The following is a 17,895-nucleotide window of genomic DNA, read 5'->3' on the forward strand; positions in this document are numbered from 1 at the left end:
TTGCCCAGGGAGGCTGTGGCTGCCCCAACCCTGGCAGTGTTCACAGCCAGGTTGGATGAGCCTTGAGCAACCTGCTCTGGTGGGAGGTGTCCCTGCCCAGGGCAGGGGTTGGGACTGGATGACCTGTAAGGTCCATTCCAACCCCTTCACATACTATGATTCTATTATTCTGTGAATTGTTAGACTTTATTGGGGCAAATGTAGAAATGGCTGAGGTTGAGATCTGCTATCACACTCACACCATGTACTGAGGGAGAGGGACAAGGAGTTGAGAAAAACCATTCTACCATGTTCACTTGTAATGATGTTTAGTTAAAGTCCTCTTCCTGCTGCTCTGACACTTTCAACAAATCTGTTTTCACTCCTTAAAAATGAGCAAATGGTGAAAAAAATAAACCACCAACAGTTACATCACAGACTAATTCAGTGGCCACTATAATAACAAGTGACTTTTCAGTCCTGGCTTGTCTTCTGTGAAATGCAGCAATGAGCCTGAAACTGCCACTCACCTGGGATTGGAATTTTAAATTTAAATTTGCCTGTCTCTACATCCCAGTTTACTTGGTCACTCAAGACCTGTTCTCTACTATACTCTGTCTTCTTAAGAGCTAGTCTGAGTATCACCCTCTTTCCTAAAACCCATCCTTCCTCTTGACCCAGTCAGCCTCTGAACTCTGTTCCCTGTTCTGTGACCCAAACAGTTCAGATTCCCACTCTTCAACCAGTCCTTCTCTTCTCCTCACTTTGTAGGCTCAAGACTGCAGTTACCTCTCCATAGATCTCCTTTCTGCTCCCTCTCTCCCCTTTCCTTTTCATTGTCTGCTACACTTTTTTTTTACTTTACTAGTTTCTCCCTTACCATGAGTTCAACTCTCCATGCACTCATCCACCGACTTTCCTTTTGACTACATTTTCCACTGGATCAGTCCCAGTCTGCCCCACTCCTAGTCTCCCATCAAAACTAGCCTCAGTTTTCTCTCTCTTACTAACAGTCTAAGTCTATATTCACAGGCAATTTTCACCTTCTTTCCTCTCACTGTCTCCAGCCCAGGCTCACCAGATTTCTTGACCTCCCTACTTTTTCTTCATCTGGTTTAATTCATTTTGATTCCCCTTGAAAAATCTTCCTCTTGATCTTTGGTCTCAGGTCCCAAAAAAGGAGTGAGGCAACATGAGGTCAAGAAAGTGCTCTGCTCTCAGCTGAAGTCTGTTCTGAAGCTGTGAAGCAAATCAGTTGCTGTGACAATGGAACATGCCTAGGGCAGGTAGAGCTAGAAGCTGAGAGATGTTTGTGAGCCCAAAGGCAGGACAACATCTGTGGAGCTTCTAGGAAGTCTCTATCCATCTTGGCAAAGTACAGTTTCTCAAAGGTTTATACTGTGGCCAGATTTGGGCCAAATGTCATAACACAGAGCAAACAAAAGACATATGCAAGCAAAATTCCAAGTTCCTAAACAAGAGTCTTGCAACTCCTTTCAAGAGAAATGTTACAAGACATTTTGAAAATGCCTCCACATTATATTTTTCCGTGGCCTTGCTATCAGCTGCAGCTGAATTGTTTTCACTGCTTTGAATAAATCACCCTGAGCCAATAAAGAATATGAAAATCCATCCAAGCTGGTTAAAGTTTATTAAAGTTAAGCAACTACAAATGGGGTCTTGTAACATGAACTGGAAGATGACCTTAGAATACGGCAGTGCAATCAATCTCAAGTATAATGATCTGAAAATAGGGATATGAAGAGTGAGGTGGCAACATTTGCAGAAGACACTACTTGAATTAATCAACAGAAGATGGAGAGTAACTTCCTAAGGTCTTAATAAAGTTAAGTGAATGGGCAGCATGATTGCAAATTTAATTCAGAGTTGACAAATGCAAGATAATGCATATTGGAAAGATATGATTTGAGCTGCTTATGTACTTTGCAGAGTCAGGAATTAAGTGTAATTACTTGGGGAATGGCTTGGTGTCATTCTGAACAGCTCAGTGAAACCTCTGTTCGCTGTGCAATAGCAATCAAACAGAAAAGTAATCCAAGTGTTAGGGAAGGTTGAGATAACAAACACAATTGGAGGTTGCCTTGTACCATGACGTAAATGTATAATGAGCCCTCAACTGGAATGATGAAGTGTGGGTTTGGTAGTCACCACTCAAAAACATTTTCTTTAAAAAGAGTAGACCCAGGTGGCAAAAATGGCTAGAGGCATGGAAATGCTCTTGTGTGAAGGGGGTGAGAGTTCTTAATGGAATAAACGGAGCACCCTGGGGTTTTCTTTAGAGAACCTTGGCATGAAGGGAGATCAGCAGGGCCCTGTGTATTCCTACCCAGCTGCCACGTCCTATCCTCATGCTGCTGCTGGGATGTTATTTTTCAGCACTACGGTCAGAGCTGCATGTTCAAGGAAGCCATGAATATCCTCAACATGCTCTTCACTGGCCTCTTCACTGTTGAGATGGTCCTGAAACTCATCGCCTTCAAGCCCAAGGTAGGTGCTGTAGGTGTAGATTCCCCTGGCCTCTGTGTGTGTGTGCATGTGTGCGGGGCAGCTGTGAGGAGAAGGAGGAGGTGAAACTTTCTCATCTATTACCCCACCGATGACTGAGCTGGACAGTTGCTCTCTGGATTGGAGTCTCACTGATATTTAATAACTTATTGCTGGAGAGTAGACACACGAAAAAAATTAAAACAAAAGGCAACACCTGCTAATAGAGAAGGTTCCTAGTTCTCTGTTTTCATTAAATTATAATAGTGACACTGTGTTAAGGCTATAACATGTTTTCCATTCTGAATGTTATTCTAATGCTCTCTCTGACTTTCCTTAAATAATTTATAAATAGCATCTCATGATTAGTCTCCTGACCCAAGTGAAGGTAATCAAGCATGACTCATTTTGAGTTATGAGCTTTGGAAAAAAAATGTTTCTTCTGGGAGGGCTACATCTCAATGATGGTTTGGATTGCTTTACTTTTGAATTTTAAGACTTCATTGATAATATTCAGTACCCCAGCGGGTCCTGTCTGGAAGTATTGTCCTGTGCATTGGGCCCTGACATTATGCTAGTACAGCTGCACTGTGGAGTATGATTATAACCTACAAGCTCTTCCAACTACGTTGTCACAGCTGCTGCAGGACAAGGACAAAGATTCTGACCTCACATAATGGCACAAGACTTTCTTCTTGGTGTTTAAATTCAGGGGTATGTCATAAGGAGTTGAGTCCAGATACCTAAATATAGGTCCCTCATGCCATTTCATATCTTCAACGATACTTTGACACCTGAGGTTGTGTTTGAAGGATACCTTGATACATTGTGGGAGTGGTAAATACTTTCTGAAGCATCAGTTATGACATTGGAGTAGATGAGACCATTTATGTCTTCCAGTTGTGCTTGTCCTTCATGTCAAACATTTAGGAGATCACTGAAGTTAAGTCCTCCCAGGTCTAATGTAACATCGTCCTCATCCTCAGTTCAGAAATGTTGCTCTCCATTTCTACTGAATTTGGTCTTACTTTTTCCTTTTAACTCCATGTTGACTTTACTCCCACCCAGCCTCTCTGTCCTTCTTCCACACTTTCTAAGACTTCTTGGAATAGTCACAGTGGTGTTTTTGATCTGAGTCCAATATCCTTATCCTCTCTTAGATGTAGTTCTCTTGCACATTAGATTTTTGACCTGTGTCCAATATCCTTATCCTGTCTTAGATGTAGTTCTCTTGCACATTAGGAGCATCTTATGCAGTCCCAGTGAAGACTGATTTTCTTTGGTGAGATCTCAAATGCTCTCTTGGGAAATTTAAAAGTATCATTATGTGTTTCAGCAGGGATTTTAATTTTCAGGAGAGATCTACCTTACACTTTTGAGATTCCACCATGTTTATTAGCAAGCAATTCTTCTGGCTCTTTCTAAAGGCACACCATATACCCAGAAGTGTATCTCAGAGGCTTTGTAATGTCCTTCTGGTTTCATAGTTCTACTTTAAAGGTGATTCTTAACTTTCAGAAATATGAGATTCTCAGCTGAATTTGTTTTTCAACATTGAGGAGAAAAGTTCAGCCACGTCAAATATTGAGCTCTGTACATATCCAAGGAAGACTTCACCTTTTTGCATGGTAGACTCTAACACTGATGGTATTGGAGGTCCTTTCTACTTCCTGTGTCTTACTTTCTTGTATTCAACCTCCTTTTCAAGTTTTGCTGCACAGCAAATTATTTAAAAAATCAGCTGAGGGTAAACATGTGTCCTCTGGATGGCAAAACATTGGAACAGATTTCCTAAAGAGATTGTGGAATCTCCATAATTTCATGTCTTAAATTTTAAGTTAGGGGTGACCTTTCATTTGAAACAGTTTGGGAATCTATGATCTGCCTTGAGACAGGCAAATGGATAGGTTATCTCACAAGGTCCCTCTCAGCCCAATTTTCCATGACTCTGTAACTTCCAAACTAAATCCCCAACTACTACACTGTAGTAAAAGTGAGAATATAAAAGAAATTTTCCTTGTGACCAGAAGTCTTAATGAAGTCTTCTCAGCTGACTCAGACATAGGTTGAGTCCTGCCCATCCTGAAAGGACAGCCAGTGAAAATAGTGTGTGTTTCAAATCCTGGTCTGGCTTGTATGCCAAAGGTAGAACTAATTCTTATACCACTATTTTAATTAAATACCTTAATGAAAATAATAAAAATTTTAAAATGGAACCAAATTATTTACAAGGAAGAAAAACAGCAATCAACTTGTGAAAACAATTAATACAGCACAAAGAGTTGCCTCCAGCAGTATATTCACACTGGATTATCTTGAGTACCAGTTAAGTGACTCAGGTTTGGAAACCAAATTTCTTGTGTAACTTGCCATTGTCAGTTCAGTAGGAGGATTTGGCCTGCAGCCTTCATTCCCTGCTCCATAGTGACTCAACCTGCTCTCCAAGGAAGGCTCTCCTCTCTCCCAGGTCACCACTTGGCCCAATGTAGACCAACACTGGGGCACATAAGCTGCTTTGGGTTTGAAGCTGAACTTGCCTAGAATATGTTCTGAAGTCTCCCAGCATGGAGAAAGTTCTTACCTTCATCTTCTCCTTGATCAGACCTTGTGTCCTCCTATCACTCAGGGTATAAAAACAAACCAAATTTGTGCATGGAGGTTGTCCCCAGGAACATCAGCTGGAAAGGTCTAAAAGGATTTTGTTGTCACCTAGGTGAACATCACTACAGCACAACCATCACCCTCTGCCTTCTAACCAACCAAGTTCCCCCAAGAAAGAAATGAAATGCTGAGTGTTATTAGTGTTTCCCAGATGGGAAATGGCAAGACTAAATGCTCATGAGATCTCTACTGGAGACAGATTTGTCTGTCATTTCCTGAGCAAGAAAACACAAACCAGCCTTTGTTTAAGCTGCTTTGTCTCATTTTGAATTTGTGCCCAAACATCACTCTTTTCATCTGAAGAGTACCCTAAAATAGAAGAGCTGTAAGATTTATGACTGACAGCAAGAAAGCAGGAAACTTGGTTAGCTGGAGGTGTTGTGTTCTAGTGACAAGCTCCAGGAGAATGTGGCAGAACAGAACTGAGCACAGGATTGAAGCTGGCAACAGTCAGTCTGTTTTCTCCATTTTTTTTGGGTGCTTAACCCAGCAGTGGGTGCTGCAGCTAACTTCAACTACAGCAAGCAAAGCAGTAACTGACTAGTAACTCTTAAGCTGCTGCCACAGAGCTCTCCATTGCACAGTCACTTCCTAGAGGCACCTTGGAATGGATGGTCTGCAGCAGCAACACAGGATAAGGTTTTCTCCATCTGTGCAAGGTAGAACAACCTGCTGTTTATTCATGTCTTTACCAGAGAGAATTGGTGAGGGAGCTGGGACAGATCCCTGAGGTACTCAGAGCTGCTATCACGCTACCTTCTCAAAGAAATCACCAAAGGGATGTGCCTGTGCAGAACAGCTTTGGGACAAGCCTCATGTACAGAGTTCCTGCTGTAGTGCATGGTGTGGCATTCACTATCACATACTCACTTGGTTTGGAAACAACCTTCAAGATCATCAGTCCAGCTGTTAACCTACCACTGCCAGGTCCCACTAAATATAATGCACTCCAGTGCCTGTGAATTACATGTGTAACAGCAGAAGAGGTGTCAGCCTCTGAATAGATATTTTCCTGTATCCATTTTTTATTTCTTCACTCCCATTCTGTGAGGAGAGATGTCCTTCTTATTTGCTACTCTTGATAGTAAAGGTGAAACAAAGCAAACACAATCAGTTGCACAGATATTAAACAGGATTACATATGTGCCTGACTGCAAAAAAATCAGCGTGGATAATCCAGCCCAGCAACTAGTTCTTGTGTTAAGAGCAAAGCTTTGCTCCATGGGTAATCCAGCCCAGCAACTCGTTCTTGTGTTAAGAGCAAAGCTTTGCTTTTTGAAAGGCCAGCTGTAGGAATAAGGAGCCAAGTCCAAGTCAGGGCTCATCTCCTAACACTTAGAGAAAGTATGTGAAGAAGGTAGGAAGACAAGGGCTTTCCTAACTAAACACACTGCTACTGCTGAGACTGGTTGCTCTAGTCAGAAGTCCCTTTGATACCTGTCCTTTTTCTTGGCCATCCTCTGTGAGCAGCATTTTGGTTTGCTGAGTCTCCAGGGAGGCATTAGCTGGAGCAGTTGCTGCTGTGGTATGGATAGTGCATGCCAGGCAGGGACAAGGCCAGCTCCTAAGAGCCTCTGTGTTACTGGGTGGCACTTTTGCTGGAGGAGAGGATCAGTCACCCCATTTTTTGCAGGATCAGTCCAAGCACTCTGTAAAACAGCTCATCCATGTCTGATGCAGCCTTGTCAGGAGGGTGTGCTAACAATGAGCAAGAGAGATTTGGGATGATTAGGGCTGCTGATAAAGAAAACATCCACTCCAGGCCCTGCATCTCCTTACAGAGTATTAATATGCTGCTCTGAAGCAAAACTCCCAAGTGAACCTTACTGTTTGTCTTGGCTGACACTCATAGACTGATTCAAGACTAGTTACTTCAAAGAGACAGACAGTCTAAAAGTAATGCTGTTGAGCCAAGGCCTTTTGCTGCTTTGTTTTTCTAATTTTATAAATTCTCCAGCCAGTCTGGTGAGCTATTTTCTAATTCCTGCATGGAGAAAGCTGCTGCTGCTTCATGCTTTTTCCAGAGAAAACTGCTAAGGGGAATGAGGTGCTGTGCTGTGCAGCCTGGGGTGGTCACAGCCACCACTCTCCTAGCTTCTGAAAGAAGAAATCCCCACAAGCACCATCCATGGAGGGCCAGCTGCTCTACAAAACCTGCCTGGGGTTTATCTTTTCAAGTCCAAGACAGTGACTTAAAATTCCTATTCATATGAAGCTGTGCCATCTGTCAATGTACGTGCTAATGTGAGGATGGATATTCCTCCAGGAATTTCACATCTTTCCAGCTCCCTGGAATGGGCTGTTTTACTAATGAACTACATCTACTTTTTCTTTTAGCAAATATTTCATCTATCCCCTTATTAGCTAGGGAAGACCACTAATCTGAGAGCTATGAATTTTCTACTGCTGTCCCTGTCATCTCAAAGTAGGGAAGACATATCCATGGACCTACTGCCATGCATAAAGGAAAGCACATGGTCATATACTTTGTCAAATCCATGTCTGCGTGTGGAAAGGGAATCTTGGGGATTTCCTCTGTGGAATTATGACTATCAGAGAGACTAGAGATCACAAGTCTATTCCATTTACCAGACACTGTCAGCACCTTTCTTCCCTGGGTGTTTATGGATGTGACTTGTAAAGCAGCCTGTAACAAAGCCATCTGTCCTGCCTCAGCTGGTTAGTGCAGGTCCTCATTTATCACTGCTACTTGACTCTGAATTCTTGCCATTCTCAAATGGCATTTTCACGTAGCAGAGTTCAGACTTTGTGTACTGTTTCAAGCAAGTTTTGCATTCAGCACAAGGCATATAATCCCATGTGATCCCAGGAAGAGCTGTGACCCTCTGAGTAGTTGAAGTCCTAAGTGCCACCCATGGTTATTTCTTAGTCTCCATTTACTGATGGATCTGTGTGTCCTCAGTGTTTCTTTCTTCCCTGATGCATTGCCCTGCTTTATTCCTCTTTAAGCTCCTCTCAGTCAGCATGTATCATGCATTTGATGTACAGATATCTCTTCTCAAACCTGCAAAATGACTCATCTGGTTTTGTTCCCTTTTTACCCCTCCATTTCTCATACATTTATGCCTATAAACAGATCTTTGAGCAGTCTCTCCTCAAGTCACACCAACTGCTTCATACTACTTGCATTCTTCTTTCTCACCAAAACCATCATCTGTTATTCCTTGGTCAGGATAGAGGCTTCAGATTTTCACAAACAGCTGAAATTTATATCCATGCTCTCCCCTTGCACCACAGAAACAGTGTGGGTTAATTTTGGAAATCTAATGGTTTTTATACTTCTTCATTCTAGTGCCTTTAGAAATACCTGTATAGCTCAGGATGCTGCCCTGGCATCATTCATCACAGTGTTTTATTTCTGCAGCTTATATGGGGAAAGCAAAGTAAAGACATTCTGCACTGATGAAAAATCTTAGGAAAACTAGTTACAATTGAGTGGTCTTTTGCTCAGTGCCAAAAAACACTTCAGCTCCATCCAACAGACACAGGAATAAGATTCAGTTAAAAATCACATGCTCTGGGATGAAGTACAGTGGTCTAAATTAGTAGTTGAAGTTGTGTAAATGCATATGTGAGCCCATGGTGGAGGCAGCTGCCTCTCTCTTATGAGGTTTGGCCACATAGCATTTGTGTGGCCAAACGTGATGGTTGTCAAATGGCTCTTGCTTTGCAGATTTTCTTTGCTGCTTTGGCAGGTTCTTAACCTTGCTAGTCACCTAATTGTTTCCTTTCCTCAGCTTCAGTATTATCTGTTCTATTTTTGGAGGGGCAGATCTAGATGTGGAGTGTTTGGTGACTGAGTCATCCACCCAGTGCAATAGGAAGGGCAGCCACCTTTGTGCTGCAGTGTTTCAAAAGGCAAAAGAAGGGGTGAGGAAGCTGATGTGTTTCAAGAGCTGTGGGTGGAGAATAATAGACATCGTTCAACAAAAAGGAAGAGTGAGCTCTGCTTGATGTTGGGTAAGAAACAGTGAGCATGGAGAGAACTAGGAATAGTCAGGTAGGAGAATGTGTGAACTGAAAAAAGTGAGAGAACTAAACAAGCAGGAAAGAGCAGATCTGGTAGGAAAAGAGAGAGAAACCAAACCTGTGGAGGAGGAAAAGCCATATACAGATAATGGAGAGTGGGGACAGACAGAATATCCGTAAAGGCAGAAAGAAAAAAATAAATTTAAGACCTTGAAAGAGGAAAGTATTAATAAAATGGAGGAAGAAGTGATTGAGCAAAAAAAAATGATGCAAGGAAAAGAAAAACAGAAACAGGGCTGAAAGAAAAAGTAAACATGGAAAGGGATCTTTAGAAAATTAAAAACTGAATTAAAACCCATAGCTTTTAAGCTAATGAACATCGTTCTGTGCTTCTCCGTTTTATTGAAGTTCCCTGGCAGACATCCCAGGTCTCCATGTTCAAACACATTAGTATCTCAGCCACAGAGCCTCCCTGTGTACTGTCTCATCAGAATAATTTGCAGTAAAAGTTGGGTACAATATGTTTCCCTACTTCTGTGGATTAATCTCTTGCAAAATACATCAGCATGTTACCCCAGAAATACTTCATTAATCTCAACCCTCTTGCAAAATGCATCAGCATGTTACCCCAGAAATACTTCCCTTTTCACCCCAAATTTTGTCCTGGGTGAAGTCTGAACAGATTGTATATTCCTCTAGATCTTCTCTACAACCAGTAGCCCAGCTGGAATTAATCTCAGCTGCTCCAACAAGCCCAGCAGCAGCCAGATGACCAGAAATCCCTGACATCTTTCTAAACCCTCTTGCAAAATGCATCAGCATGTTACCCCAGAAATACTTCCCTTTTCACCCCAAATTTTGTCCTGGGTGAAGTCTGAACAGATTGTATATTCCTCTAGATCTTCTCTACAACCAGTAGCCCAGCTGGAATTAATCTCAGCTGCTCCAACAAGCCCAGCAGCAGCCAGATGACCAGAAATCCCTGACATCTTTCTAGTGCCCAACCAGTCATGTGTGCAGTCAGTCTGAGGCTCTCAAGGAATTGCTGAGTCAATTTCAAGGGTCTGGGGAAATCAACTAGAAAAGGGAATATTCTTAACCCTTCATTGATCACTGTTCTGCTTTCTCTTCACTGTGATTACCTGTCTGCCAGGAGTTTGGTGCATTTTGCATAGCACACATATCATCTGGAGGCTTGACCATATTGTCTTTCATGTCCACAGGTCTGGGAGGAAGAATGAGCCTCTTTCCCAATCCTTTCTGAAAATGTAAATACTGGAAGTACTGTATGTCAGAGTAGCATGTTTAGGTGGCTTTGGTGTGAAGAAATGCTTGGAATAATGATCCTGAACATGGGTGATCAGGTCATCCCAGCCCTTCATACACATCCCTGGGTTGGCACATTCATCAGGTAGTCTTGCCTCCTGCATGCTGCTTGCCTGACAGAATTTCTGCCTGCCCACATGTCCAGGAACAGGCAAGAAAAGAGTCTAAGAAGGTAACTGAGCCTGTTGTAGCACAGTCTGTGCCACAGCACTCTCACAGTGGCTCAGCATTGAGGCTTTCTCACAGACCATGGAAGGGCAACCCCTAGCCAAAGGGCAACCCCAGCCAAAAAGAGGGTTTTTGTTACTTCAGGCATCAAATCAAAACTACTCAGGAGTCTGTGCTGTCAGCACTGACATTTAAAGCAAGAGGAATCACATCCTGGAGGTTTAGATTGCTGGTCAATCAGGTAGAGGCCAAAAAATCTTTCAGTTAACACAGAAAAAGGATTTTTTCAACACAATGCTTAGGGATGAGGTTGATTTAGCAACTGTTTCCCCAAGTGAGGAGTTAACAAACACATAACTGCCTTCCCCACCATGTGAAAGCACAGGGAATCCTCTTCGATGGCTTCTAGATTTTACTGAGTTCCTCACCAGTTCCTGAGTGTGTGTGGGAGGGGAAATCTGCCCATTCCAAACACTTTAAAGGAGGAGAAAGTAGTGCTAGACTAAAGTTTTTCCATTGTGCATATGCTTATATTCTGAGGTGGCATAGGCATGACTCCACCTAAACAAGTCATGCAGTGTGAAAAGCATTTGGTAGGTGAATGTAACAGAAGAAACTAGATGGATAATGAGAAATGAAACATTCCCCATAAATCCTAGCTCATGCCTCTGGTTGAATCTGGGTCAGGAGGCATCAAATTCTTCCTTGACAGCACTGGGTGACACCCTGCATGAAGTATACTAGCAGCTTTCCCATTTTGTTGTGGAAAATGTATCTGACAGAAAGGCAGGAGCAGAGTGGATCTTGTTCAGTTTCTTTGTTGGTGCCACCAAGAAAGAGGCCAAGGACAAAATAAGTACACAGAACAAACTTCCCTCTCAAGAAACTTTCATGTTTTGGTGGAAACAGTTGGTGAGGGACAAAAAGGCTGTTTGATCTGCTGCTTCCCATGTTACATTTGTCACTTAAATGCAGGATGTTCTCTTTCCTGGAGGATGAGGCCAGTGATTTTCTACACACAAATAGATCCTCTCATCTCTCTCGAGAATGTGTGAAATGTCTAACACTGATCCGCCAGAGCCTTGCAATCCTTCAGTTTTCAGAAGGATCAGTGGAGATTTCAGTAGGCATCATTTTCCTGGTGAAAGGAGCTGTATAAGAGCTTCAGTGACAGAGGACCTTTTCCTTCCCAGCAAACATACCCTGAGAATTTGCATATTGCTGCAACATTATGACAGATGTATTTTCAGTCTGGCACTTGGGGGGTTCTAATGTCATTATAAATGATCAAAAATAATTATACGACTGCACAATGCAACAGTGTGGGAAGTACCATATTAGCTATTACACTTAATAATTTAATACAGAAAATTATTGGCACAGTGGTAAAAGCCCAGTGGGATGGTGAGCTGGGGTCTCACTCACAACAGCAGCAGCAGCATGGAAAGGGAGCAGTTCCAGGGAAATGTGACTTGTTTTCACTCTCAGAAGAAAAATCCCAACCCTCTGTCACTTCATGTGAGGTTTTTTTTTTAAAGGGTCAAAAGTTCTCACAGATGTGAATCTTCTCTTCACATAGGAATGACCCCAGGTAACAGGCTGTAGTACAGAGCCTATTAAGAACCATTCATCATGTTAGAAAGTGACATTTTCACTGACAAAGGGTCACCTGCCTGAGGTGTAAGAGAGTTGATTTCCCTTCTCTATCATGCATCTGGCTTCTGTAGACCTTGGAAACTAGTTTTCTCCATTTCTGCTTCCCCAAGAGTAAAATGAGGATAACCATCCTCTTTTGGAAAGTTGTGATTGATGAATTGCATAAAAGTAAGCATTATTTTATTAACTACCCTAATCCATGTAAAGTCAAGCCTTTTATGAAAATTAAGATAACTTACAAGAAAAAAAACAACTATGCAAAATCCTCTAGTTCATATCTACTGCCCTGTTTCTCAAACATTGTGCCTTTCTGCTGGTCACTATCCACACAGCAGCTGTGTCGGAGCAGCCTTAGCCTTTTCCCATATGGAGACAGGAAAGCTATTCTGAGTCCAGCCCCATATTCAGACTGCTTCTTCACCCACTTCTTGCCTCTCTTCTATCTTCCCACAACATTAAGTGACTCTTCACTCTGAAAGATGTGTCACTTCTGTTCTTACAGGCTGAGTTTTACTTCTTTGGAATCATTCTTCCCTGGCCTGGGATGTCAGACCAACTTTAGAAGACAGGCTATCTTATACAGGAAAGTCCATCCTTTAGCTCTTTTCATTTGACTGTGTCATGTTGCTGGTTTGGTTTATTGCCTTCAAGAGTTATTTGCTGGCTCTCATCAAGACATGTTTTTTCTAGACCTTGCAAAGTCTTTGTGCATTTGCAGCTTCTTCCAAATGGAATTTGACAGCAAAATTCTCACAGAATGCATTTGGTGATAAATGATCTGTTCAGACACAGCAAGCCATCACATTGACTTCTCAGTCTTTCAGGTAAAACTGGAGCTGATTGTGTTTCTCTTTGCTGAGAGCAAGTCTGGTTTCTGACTGAAGGGCAGTAATTGTTAAATGATAGCAGTGTGCTTACTGTTCATGTGGAAATGGGCCCAACTCCTCATAGGGTAAATGCTGTTCCACAATATACCTGGATGAAGGTTAAGAATGTTTATCTTATTTTCTAGGTGGACAGCAAAATTTATAAGAGAGCTTTCTGTTACTCTGCCTCCATTTTCATGCATTTATATCAAGGAGGCCTTAGGCATTACTGTTCTGAGGCATTACTCACCCTTCCTTCAAAGGCAGCTGAGAGCCAGGCCAAAAATTACATCAGGATCAGCTAGTTGAATCATCCTGTTTCAACTGGTTTACTGTTATAATTCCTCAGGCCTTCCCAGCATGTTGCCTTGAAATGGCAATCTTTGCTACGTCTAAGAGATGCTTTCATAATAAATGCTTCCCTGTTGCCTTTGCCATGCTTCTTGCCCAGCCTTTGGAGGACCTGGGACCACAACATTGCAATGGAAACCTTACCCATGGCTGAGACATTGTGTACTACTGGTTGCTTTACAATAACAGATAACTCTGCTCTCAAGTACCACCACCTTCAGTACCTGAAGGAGACCTGCAGGAAGGCTGGAGAGGATCTTTTTACAAGGGCATGGAGCGATAGGACAACGGGGAATGGCTTCAAACTGAAAGAGGGTAGAGTTATATTATATATTAGCCAGAAGAAATTCTTTACAGTGAGGGTGATGAGGCACTGGCACAAGTTGCCCAAGGAAGCTGTGGATCCCCATCCCTGGAAGTGATAAAGGCCAGGCAGGATGGGGCTTTGAGCAACCTGCTCTAGTGGAATGTGTCCATGGCACCATGGCACAGGGGATTGGAACTAGATGATTTTTAAGGTCTCTTTAAACCAAAACCATTCTGTGAGTCTGTGTAGATGGGCATAGAGGGACTCCTGGGACCATCTAGAACATGGTAAAATGAGCTGGGTTGAAAGATCTGGAAATGGAAATTCTCAGTTCACAGATCAGATATCATAAAGTCTTTTCTAGGCACGTGCCTCCAACACTGTCACTTATCAGTAGGTGTGGAGAGCATAAAAAAGGTCTGCTGTGACACAAGAGAATCTATAGCTTCAGTCTCCATAAACATTTGTCAGATGGTGGCTTGGGGACCTCGGTTCAGTCAGTGGGGTTTTTTCCTGTGATGGAGATATTTGTTCACTAGAAGCACAGGTGAGACATCTAATTTGCTTTAGGACCTACAGTATCTCAAACAGTAATCAGGTGTCCACTTCAAGGTAGCCAGTAACAAGGTACCACAAGATTTTTTTTCTGGTGACCTAGAAATAAACATTTTATGTCTTTTTCCAAACCACAGAGCCATTCAGGTCCTCCAACTGCTTTGTTTCCATCAAGCAGAGTGTTCAGGGTGTCCAAGTAGGCCCTCAGACCCCAAGGGACACCTGTCTGCATTCACCACTCTCCTCACGGTGAGGGAGAGCATGAAGCAGAGTGAGGGAGGATAAAGGAAAACATCAACGTTATTGAGCACCTATCTTGGTCTACAAGTTGGTCTTGTTTTCTTCTGGAACAAGCAGAGAGAGGTATGAGGCTTCTTCATAGCTCACCAGACCTTGGAATAGTCTGGAGAGCTGAAAAGCTCCTCTTCTTTTTCCCTGTCTGCAGAAAGATTTGGCAGAGCACAGGGGGCCCTTGTTCAACTCCCTGCAGCAGTGACTCATTACAGGGACTGTAGGTGAACTGCAGGGACTCTGTGTCTCAGAATTAATCCATGAGAGGATGAGAGCTGATAGATAGTATGCAAATAGATGCTGTTTTCCTGCAGCCTGTCAGGAGCTTCAAGCAGCTGCATCCTCCACTTTATTCCTTCTCTATTAGGTTCTGCTAATTTCCCTGATTGCTGTTATGGCTAAATGGTATCTTAACATAACAGAATTTGTAGCTGACACAAATGTCTGTTTGGTGTCAGGAGCTATTGTAGCTTGGTAAGATTGTTCAGGATACATGTGAATCCCTCAAATCTGCTATGGGAAGGTATGCCAAAAGTCATGATACTGTGTCAATGTCATTTGATTTGATACTCTTTGGTGATGAAACTGTCCCTTTTGCAAAAATACTTTTCAGGGAAAGCCTCTTTTAATGAAGTCTGAGAACTGACTCTGCAGCTCCAAATAATCTGCAGCATTTCAGAAATGAATTCACATACTAACCAACCATCAACCAAACTAGCAGTTCATCTCATTTTGCAAATCCCCAGCAAAATCTGCCTTGGTGCCCTTTACAAGCAGCAGGAAATTGTTGCTAAGGAATCATACTGCATCTCAGAGTATTGGCCCCTTTCTTTCCATATACTCTTTCCAGATGATTAAGACTGATGCTTCTTTTTGTGGTTTTAGCATGAAGGATTATTTCAGATTAGTGGTAGCAAGGTTCTCCTGTAGTTTGCTTTCCTTTTAGGCTGTACATTCATCTATATGTCTTAGTTCTTCCTTCTTGGTGCTTCATTTCTGTACTCATAAATACATACATGCATGCATGTCTTTCCCTTTTTTCCTACAACATTGCAGCAGCATTTTCCACTGGGGACCATCTGACCTACATCCAGATCCCACCCAGTGAATAGTGGTGACCTTGCTGTGCTCTTCAGTTTCAGAGACTTTTGTCTTAGAGGGTTTTGTTGAATTTTGCAAGCCACCTTGTAAGAGCCAGAAATGAAAACCTGGGACTAAAGAGATAAATAACTACACGTCAATTAACACACAAGTAACCCTGCAGGTCCTAGAGGGCTGGATGCTCAAAACCCAGCTGATCCCATGACTCAACATCACCCTTCCCCTGAGGATTTCTGTGCTTCAGTTATTATGGGCCTCAGATGACTCTGAGCTTCAGACAGACTCCAGTGGGCAATTTTCCCTGCTGTTACTGAGGCTTCTTAGATGCAGCATTTAGGATCTCATAGTCACAAAAAGAAATTATGTCCAGAGATTTCAATGCCTCCACAAGTACCAAAATAAACCCTAGCTTGTTTGATAGCTACTCTCAGCAACTAGGAAACCTAAAAGTGATTGGCACACTCATTCGGAAGCGCTACGATGTCTGCTCCCCTTGCACAAATGAGATTCCATTCCAGTCAGCTACTGCATATTTATGCTCAGCCTTTCATTAACTTATTGATCATGTGGTGATACACTATCATTTGCTACCTTTGGGGGGAAAAAAAAAAGGGGGGGAAAAACTGTGCTCTACTGGTGGGGCTATTCCATACTTCCTGACTATTCAATCCAATCCTCCTGGTCTCTCTCTGTCCTCTTTTCTCCCCAAAAGCTTCATGGATCTCCAAAGACATCCCACAAGAGAGGGTGGCTACCATTCCCCAGTAAAGCCCTGAGGATGCCATTATGTGGCATGCAATTATACAGCTAAATCAGGGTCAAGCATCTCCCTTTAAGGGTAAAATATGGTATTACACTCTAAATTCCTGTACTGCAAAAACAAACAGTGCCATCAATTCATTTCCAGTCAGACCTCCACCCTCTTGGGAAAAGTGTACAGAACTTTCTGGTGGGAAAAATAGTTTGGAAATACAACCTCTTCATTAGAGTGAAAGATCTTCCTTCATTCAGCTTGTCTTTCATTAGCCACCCTGGTACACCCCAGTGAGGAATGTGGCTGGAAGAGGTGCTTAGAGGCCACAAGAGGCAAGTCCCAAAGGGTGTAATTCCCTGCCCATGTGTCCTCATAACTCCTGACAAGGTTATGAGGTCTGATCCAAAGCTAAGTAACCACCTGGCCATTGGAAGGTAAATGTCTCGAAGAAGGATGTCTTTCCAGGGAAGGATTCCATTACCTTGCACACAAATGAAGCATCTCTGCTCTCTGTTCCTTTGAACTCTCTTGCTGTGAATAATATCTGCCTGTTTTTCACCCTTCTGTTTGAAACACAGAGGGAGCAGGTGAGGAGGAAAGGAAGGTTTTAAAATTAATGTCTCGCCTTAATTCAAGACTGGCATATTGGACGTGGGGTTGAGTAAAACTGCATTCTTATCCATGATTCTTCTCTGTCACTCATCAAAGAGACAGAGGAGGAAGAGAAGAGCTCTCTGAGTTCACCTTACAGCCACACAATAACAGACCATGGTAATGCTCTTTCTGGGATCCCAGATCAGCCCAGCCCATGACTTTTCAAGCAAGGAGCTGGCTGATGAGACTCAGCAGAGCATCCCAGGACAAAGAGCTCACAGTGTAAATCTGGAGCAATACTACTGAGGTTAGCAGAGTGACTCCAGGTACACTGTGGTGTCACAAAGGTCCAAAGCTGCTATTTTTGATGGCATTGAGAAAGGGACCTTTTCTTTTGAGGCCTGAATCTCTCCTGAGATGTGTCAACTGTGTCAGTGCAGTGTCACTGCTTCCAGTGAGGTTGTGTTACTACAGCTGGGAGCAATATTTAATTCACTGGCTTCAGTGGGCATCTGAGGACAGGATTTGATGTTGTTTGTCACCTGAGTAAACAGTAAATGCTGTTTTACCAGCAGCAACACTTAGTAAAAAGAGATTGCAAATTTGGTTACGCTAAAAACATTCTTTACAGTATGATGCCAATCACAGTAAAAATAACCAACTACCCATCACCACAGATCTAAAGATCATTAAAAGTCATCATTTTCATGGGCAAAACCTAAACATGTTTTGGATCTTCAGCCTTGCAGCTGCCCAAAACCAAACTCTGGTTTTTTGGAGGTGTTTGGATT

The 17,895-nt window shown here is 42.6% G+C and overlaps 1 protein-coding gene across 1 annotated transcript in view; it reads left to right on the forward strand.

Annotated features, from left to right (window-relative positions):
- Window positions 1-17,895, forward strand: part of CACNA1C (calcium channel, voltage-dependent, L type, alpha 1C subunit) — a 120,366-nt gene that overhangs the window by 46,387 nt on the left and 56,084 nt on the right. The window contains 1 exon segment of the mRNA XM_009079347.1: window positions 2,331-2,487. Within this exon segment, the coding sequence (XP_009077595.1) occupies window positions 2,331-2,487 (157 nt within the window).

Source organism: Acanthisitta chloris, unplaced genomic scaffold (assembly GCF_000695815.1).
Source record: "Acanthisitta chloris isolate BGI_N310 unplaced genomic scaffold, ASM69581v1 scaffold11107, whole genome shotgun sequence".
NCBI classification, from domain to species: domain Eukaryota; kingdom Metazoa; phylum Chordata; class Aves; order Passeriformes; family Acanthisittidae; genus Acanthisitta; species Acanthisitta chloris.